An 8,087-nucleotide genomic window follows, 5' to 3' on the forward strand; every position below is an offset into this window, starting at 1 on the left:
AAAAAAAAAAGTTCTTGCCAAACTTAAAGAAGGATGAGAAAAACACCCCCCAACCTTTCCCAAAATAGCACAAGGGTTAGGGGCAGAACTGGTCTCCTACCACAGCACAAACACAGCCCCCAAATAACCCACAGGACATTGGCTTCCACCCCATCCCCATATCACAAGAGTATGGGGGGCAGACACTGGTTTAACAAATTCATAGCATTTATGTTTGGTTAACTTACTTTTCTTCCTGTCTTCACTGTTAACATTTTTAATTACAAGTTTCTCAAAATAGAGTAATTTAAATTATTACTTTTGTCTTAGTGTTTTTTATTGCTGTGAAGAGACACATTGACCATGGGGGCAACTCTTAGGAAAACATTTAATTGAGGCATTAGTTTACAGTTTCAGAGGTTCAATCCATTATCATCAGGGTGGCATGCTGGAAAATGTGATGCTGGAGGAACAGCTTACAGGCAAAAGGAAGTCAACTGAAAGTCACACTGAGGAAAGCTTGAGCAAAGAGACCTCAGAGCCCGCCCCCACAGTGACACACTTCTTTCAGCAAGGTCACACCTCCTAGTAGTACCACTCCCTTTGGGGCCATTTTCTTTCAAACCACCACATTGACCTACTTGCCTGCAAGACAACTGTCAAGTTTTTACGACATTATTCATCGGTTGCTCTATGGCAACATTACACACTCAAATGAGAAAAATGTCCCAGGCTTTTACATCACCTGAATTTGAACAACCAGAGAGCATATGAGACTATAAAGCTGGTATTCAGATTTCCTTTGCTTGACTTTTTAGCATGTTATCCAGTGTATGAAGAAACGGGACCCAGAGTTAGGTGCTTTCCTTGCACACATGCAGCCCTGAGTACCACCCATCCCCAGCGTCCCAAGGGGAACAAGAAAGCAAAGGACTTCCAAAGTTATAAATTCAAAATCATAAATTCAAAAAATGCATTGCTGGGTGTGGTACTGTATGCCGTTAATCTCAGCATTTATATCTACATAGAGAGTTCCAGGCCAGCCAGGGCTACATACAGCAATCCAGTCTAAAAAATCAAATCTTGTCAGGGACCAGCAAGATGGCTAAACAGGTAAGGCTGCATGCCGTCATCCCTGACCACTTGCACTTGGTCTCCAGAACCCACACAGTGGAAGGAGAGACGATTGCAAGTTGTACTCTGACCTTTGCACACACGCCATAGCACCTGCACGCTCACACCTGTACAACATACACAAACACAATAAAGAGATTTTTAAAAATTATTTCTTATGGGAAGTGAGTGTGATCAGGGTGCATTACGTGACGTTCCCAAATAATGAATAAAAATATTACATTGGAAAAAATATTCTTGTAAAAATGATATTCTCCAAAGAGGTCCAAGTTTTGAGTAATTATAAAAAAGTAAAATGTTGCTGGGCGGTGGTGGCGCACGCCTTTAATCCCAGCACTCGGGAGGCAGAGGCAGGCGGATCTTTGTGAGTTCGAGACCAGCCTGGTCTACAAGAGCTAGTTCCAGGACAGGTACCAAAAACTACAGAGAAACCCTGTCTCGAAAAAAATCCAAAAAAAAAAGTAAAATGTTTCTATAGAAGTAAATAATTTGTATGTCTAAGATGGCAAGAAAGAATTTTCTTATTTATAACCTTTTCCTAAATGTCCTAAATAATATCCAATCTACTAAATGATAGAAAAGATAGTAAAAAAAAAAATTGCCAGGTGGTAGTGGAGCATGCCTTTAATCCCAGCACTCGGGAGGCAGAAGCAGGCAGATCTTTGTGAGTTCGAGGCCAGCCTGGTCTACAAGAGCTAGTTCTAGGACAGGCTCCAAAGCTACAGAGAAACCCTGTTTTGAAAAACAGAAAAAAAAAAATTGACATCTACAAACTAGCTGGTGTGGCAGAATTAATAAAGACTTCTTAATAAGAGATTCAAAACATCCAAGTTAAGGCCAATAAAAAATAATCTTATATAGCTTATATCCCAGCTGTATGAAAATTTTGCCCAATTCTTAATCCAGGCTAAAATGTGAATTGCTGCCATAAGTATCAAAAGTTTCAAGATAATTTTGTTGTTGTTGTTTCTTGTTTGCCTGAAGAAAAACACAAACTAAAAGACCAAATTGTTAAAACATTCAAGCTCCTTCAAATTTTACCCTAAACTTCTAGTTGACAGTGATAAATCAAAGATTTTTCCAGCATCACTATCTGACTGTATACCTTCTAATTAAATCCAATAAGGAAAAGTTTATACAGTAATAAATGTTTTCATGAGAAATCAGTCTGGATGAGGCTACAGTCTCTTCCCTACACTCCTCAGCATCATCTATCATACACACACACACATGCACACACACATACATGCACACACACACATATGCATACACACAGGTATATACACACCCACATACCCCCCCCATGCACACACATATGCATATACACAGGTATACACACACCCACATACCCCACATACACATGCTCCACATATGCATACACACAGGTATACATACACATACACACACCCACATCCCCCACATGCACACACACACATGCACACACACATGCCCCACATATGCATACACACAGGTATACACACACCCACATACCCCCACACACACATGCACACACACATGCACACACACACATGCACACACACATACCCCCACCCACATACCCACACACACATGCACACACATGCATATACACACACATGCATACACACACCCACATACCCCCTCACACACACATATGCCCCTCCACACACATATGCCCCCCCCACATACACACAGGTATACACACACATGTATACACGCATATACACATACATACCACAGACACACACACGCATACACACACCCACATACCCATACACACACACCCGCACATGTGCGCACACACACACCTCTGCAGGGATAAGAATTTCATTTCAAAATTCTGCAGGTGTTTTTCCTGTCTGAAAGACAGGATGACATTTTTAGCTAACTCAGGGGAGAAATACTGACTCAGAAAAGACAACTGAATATCTAATAAGAAATGAAAGAAGGTGCACTGTTACCACGTCACTCAGCATTAACTACTGAAGGACAAGAAAGCTCAGCCAGGTTTAGAGAATAGGAAGTGTTTTAACAGCTACATAAATTCATAGGCGTTTTCCTTCACTGAAACAAGGCATGCGGTCCCCTTGCCAACAGCAGGAGAAATGAGGAATTGGGATATTATTTCAAAGAAGCCAAGATCATGCAAAAGTGAATTGGAGACCAAAAGTCAAAAGCAACTAACAGGAAGTTAACAATTTAAGCCCACAAATTGTCTTGCATAATTATTTTAATCATTATTTTGTCTAAGCAGGAATCCTAACAGGTTAAACAGAGGCTGACTGACAAGACTCAAGTCGACAAGATACACATAACAGAGCTCTGTTTCAATAACTCAGCCCCTAAAATGCCTCAAGTACGGAGCAAAGGTTTGTTGACCTAGGCATGAACACACTCCTGACCTTCCTCACAGTTCCTGTTTCCCCACCAGATTTTCACAACCTGTTATTACATCTGGAGAAAAAGGGGTCTGAATAAAACTATATTTAAACACTGAACTCATCTGATAGACAAAGTTATCATGAATACTGAAGACACAAGAGACACCCCACCCCCATTACCCCCAACTCCCAGGCCCTCATTCCCTACATCCACTGAATGCTACCTTTTAAGCTCTTTTAAACGTTTATTAATCAAGCTAACATAGTCAAGCAGTTTCTCCGACAGTTTTGAAATAAGTCAAATCAGATGCTTTGTTCAGCTTCCAAACTCCTCAACACCCCAGTTACCTTCCTTCTGACCATAGGAGGTGAGGGTGTGTCCGGGTGCTTACCTATGCCTGGAGCTACGTAGATGAAGTAGAGACAGGACGTGGAGAGGGAGAAGAAGAAGATAAAGGCGATCAGGGAACGATTGGAGACCCGCATCATCCGCTTGAGCGCAGACATCTTCCTCTGTCCTGCCAGCAGCGCGGGCTGCGCTCTCAGGGCGGACTCGGGGCCACGGTCCAGGCCCTAAACTTCCATGAATGTACCGAGAACCCCAAGAGGGTAGCGGGGTCCAGCCGGGAAGGCTTTTGAGGGGGAGGGTAGGAACCGAGCCGGGAAGGGGAAACGGATGCAATGAATGGGAGGTGGCGGAGCAGCGGGAAGGGTGGAGGGAGGATGCGGGTAAAGGTGGAGGGAGGCCGGGGGACCGGGCACCGTAGAGGCCAAAGCCGCGGGCCAGGCTGGTTAGAACGCTGAGATGCGGAGCGCGGCCCGCGAAATGCAGCGTGCCGGGGTCCCCGCAGCCCGGGCGGCGTCCAAGAGGCGAGTCCCCGCGATTGGGACCCGGGCCGGGTCGCGTACTTCTGCGGGCCTGCGCCCCGGCGAGTGCGGCCAGTGCGGAGCTCTAGTGTGGGCGCCGGGGTACGCAGGGCGCGGACGGCCGCGGGGAACCTGGGGGCTGCGGAGCGGGGCGCTCGCCGGCGCGCGGCCTGCACCTCATTCCGCGCCGAGCCAGGGAGCGCAGCGGCGGCCTCGGGAGTCGAGCGCAGGCCAGGGCGGCAACCCGGCCAGCGGCGAATGCGCCCGGGCTCCGCTTGTTGCCGCCGCCCGCTGCCCAGCCGGCCACGGCAGTCGCATTCCCGCCGAGGAGCCCGAGGGAGAGGCGGCGCCGCCCCCGCACAGACCCCGGACTACCCGGCGGCTGCGAGCGCCCGGGGCCCGGAGGGTGAAGGAAAGAGGTGACAGACGCGCGGCGATCGCGGACCGCGGACACCCACGAGGACAATCCCGACAGCCCTGTGCGCCCCGAGACCCCTGCAGGCTCCGCCCGCCGGTGCACAACTCGCCAGGCGGCGCTGCGCGCGGAGCAGGGGAACCAAGAGCCCTCGCCCCTGGAGCGCCGCGCGTCCTGATTGGTGCTGGCACTCAGTGCCGGAGTCCCCACCCCGCCCCTCCCTCCCGGGTCACTGTCCCTGGTGGACCCAGCATAAGGCAAGGACTGCGTCCCCAGCGTGGGATGCGCTCTGCACCAAAGACGGTGTTCGTGGGAAACAAGGACCTTTGGGAGAAAGACTAAGGAGGCACATTTCCCTCCCAGATTTATGGACTGGCGGATGAGATGTGGGCCTATGTGTATCCGTTAAGCCTTGACCAGCCTTCCCATTGAAGGTGAACACAGCCAAAGGCCCACGAACACCACAGCCCAAGCCCTAACGGCGCCGTCCACTCCATTAGTACACCTCCTAGGTGTGGGGTTACCCTTTGTCTGAATGCTTCTTGCTGCTAGCTACGTTACTAGGGCTCCTCACCTACATCATATATTCCTAGCAAATCCTATATAGGTGTTTCTTTTCAGCTGATCAGTTAATCTTGACTATATAAACCATCCTGGCAGGACGGAAGATAGATTCCAAAGGGATAAATATGTGTTCCTTCTTTTAGCCATCAAACTATTAAAAACAATGGTATTCAAGGAACTGGAATTTCTCCATAGTCTCAGACAAGGGAAGGGAAAGGCTGACGCCTGGTGCTAGCCAACAGAGGAACTTACTTCCACAAAGGAGCAGCTCCGACAACTCAGACCACCTTGTAGGAGAGAGCGAGCTAGATCGGTGATGGGAGGGACCACAGTCTACCCAGGACTGCTTAGGCATATCCCTTGCCCTGCATTTAAACTTAAACCTCATGTCATGACTGAAGGTAAACTTGGGGTGAGTAGGTCACTGGATCTCGTTGTTCCTTTTCCCAGTGTGGCCACGCTGAACAAACACGGTTCTTTGTGTGTCACCGTTTCTTCTCTGTATAAAAGTCCTGTTGGGGGCAGGTGGTTGGTCCTGGCTTGTTAAGACTGCCAGGGCCCAGACTCTGACTTAACAATGGTTGCAACAGTTGTGTGTGCTCTTGTTGTCTCTCTCTTTAAATCCCATCACCTGGAGGTTAGACACAGGTGGAACCCAGACGCTCACTGACCATCTAGTGTTAGGCGATTGGTGAGTTCTGGATTCAGTGAAAGACTACTCATGCCCCAGACCCCTTCTCAAAACCAAGGAAGACCCCCGGGGTCAATCTCTGTCCCCCACTTATGCACGCACGCAAACACACACACACACACACACACACACACACACACACGAATGTGAACCTGTAGGTATATACAAACATGCACATGCATATACAGAACTTTAAAAAAATTAAAAAGCCTGACTCTTCTGGAATAAACCACACCTCTGCAGCTACAGCAGCAAACCCGTGTGTATGTGGGGACTTTATTAAAAGAGTAGAAGCCTGTAAAGGGCAAAGGGCACAGGGAAGCCTGGTCCATGTTGAGCACTGGTGGGATCTTTGTTTGATTTACTCTTTTACAAACTCTCCTTTTCACGCAAGTGGATCTCTGTGAGTTCAAGGCCAGCTTGGTCTATGACCAGGACAGTCAAGGCTGTTACACAGACAAGCCCTGTCACAAAAAAAACAAAAACAAAAACAAAAATAATTTTTTTTTTAATTTAAAGATTCTCTCCTTTTGATCAGTCTCCCAAGGGACAAGAAAGTTTATCTCTCTGTTTAAACACCAAATTTCCTACAATAAGTTTCTTGTCTCTGGTGATCTTAAGAGCCCGATGCTCTCAGTGATCCCCTACCCAACTTCCACGCCAATCCCACTGAGCTGCACTTTAAACGCTCTGCTCAGCTGATTTCTAAGACAGAGGTAGACAGAATGCTTGGAGCCTGTGAAATGCGAACTGAGCCTGGGTTAGCAACTGATACTTCCCTGGGGGCCAGGTAAACGCCACAGCAAAGGAGACTGCAGAAATCTGAGCTGTTTGATGGTGCTCAGCAGTGGGGAACAGAACTTAAACCTAGGAGAGTATGACACAGAAAGACTTCTATTTAATGACCATCTTCTAGCCTTACTACTAGGTGTGTAGTGATTTTTTTATTATATCTGTTTGTTGGAGGCCCCACACTTGAAATTTTAGATATCCCGCTGAATAAATTAAGTCATAATTGATGGTTTTTTACAATGCCTGTAATCCCAGAATTTGGGAGGCTAAGGCAGGTGGATAGAGATTTTGAGGTGCTGTGGATTACAGAGCAAGACTGTCACCAAAAGAAAAGGAAGGAGAAATAAATAAATTAAAAAAAAAAAGAAAAGGAAGGAGAGGGAGAATGAAGGACGGAAGGAGAAATTGTCGCTGGAGATAGAAAACTTTTATCCTGCATATGCTGAGCAGGAATGAGCAGTGTCCACCAGCTGTCTCAGGTTTATGAGCTTGGTAAAAAGGATTTTATGTGACAGAGGGGCAAAAGGGAAATAGAATCAGAATCTAGAATCTCACTTTGACCAGGTACAGTGCTACACACCTGTAATCCCAGTACCTGGAAGGCTAAACTGAGAAATATTACAGGTTTGAGGCTAGCTGTGGCTACAGAGTAAATATCCGGCCAGCCAAGCTAACCTAACAAGATCCTGTCTCCACAAACAAACAAACAAACAAACAAACAAACATCTCATCTCATTTTTAATCACTGGCTAAATGGGATATTATGAGGCTAGGGTTAGGGTTAAGTTTGCTCAAGCATGAGTACCTGAGTTCTGATCCCAGCTCACAAGTAAAAAGCTGTGCATGGTGAGACTCACCTAAAATCTTAATCCTGGGAAAATGAGGACAGGGGAATCACTGGAATTTATTGGACAGTTAAGTCTAGCTGCATCGGGGGAACTTCAGGTTCAGTGAGAGACCCTGCCTCAAAAAATAAAGTGGAGAGGTAGAGAGGAAGACATTTTGCCTTCACACACAAGTGCTCACACTTTGCACACACATGCCAAACACACACACATGCATATACCATAGATAAATTTAATTTCAGTTTTATAATCATATTAATATATAGTATTTTACCTTTTCAATACATACTACATAATTTTTATATAATTACATATAAATGATATGAAAGTTAGACACTAGCATGAGTCATAAAATCATTTATGCATATGTTGTAGTACCAAACCTTCTCTTAAATAAACTATTCCTTATAAATACAATCAGAATTCTGCTGAGTTAAAAA

The 8,087-nt window shown here is 46.2% G+C and overlaps 1 protein-coding gene across 1 annotated transcript in view; it reads right to left on the reverse strand.

Moving 5' to 3' along the window:
• B4galt6 (beta-1,4-galactosyltransferase 6) overlaps positions 1 to 4,871 on the reverse strand; it is a 70,226-nt gene extending 65,355 nt beyond the window's left edge. Inside the window, exon 1 of the mRNA XM_005355806.3 lies at positions 3,866 to 4,871. Coding sequence (XP_005355863.1) covers positions 3,866 to 3,980 — 115 coding nt within the window. The 5' untranslated portion in view covers positions 3,981 to 4,871. The remainder of the gene's footprint in view (positions 1 to 3,865) is intronic.
• Positions 4,872 to 8,087: the final 3,216 nt, after the last annotated feature.

Source organism: Microtus ochrogaster, chromosome 18 (genome assembly GCF_000317375.1).
Source record: "Microtus ochrogaster isolate Prairie Vole_2 chromosome 18, MicOch1.0, whole genome shotgun sequence".
NCBI classification, from domain to species: domain Eukaryota; kingdom Metazoa; phylum Chordata; class Mammalia; order Rodentia; family Cricetidae; genus Microtus; species Microtus ochrogaster.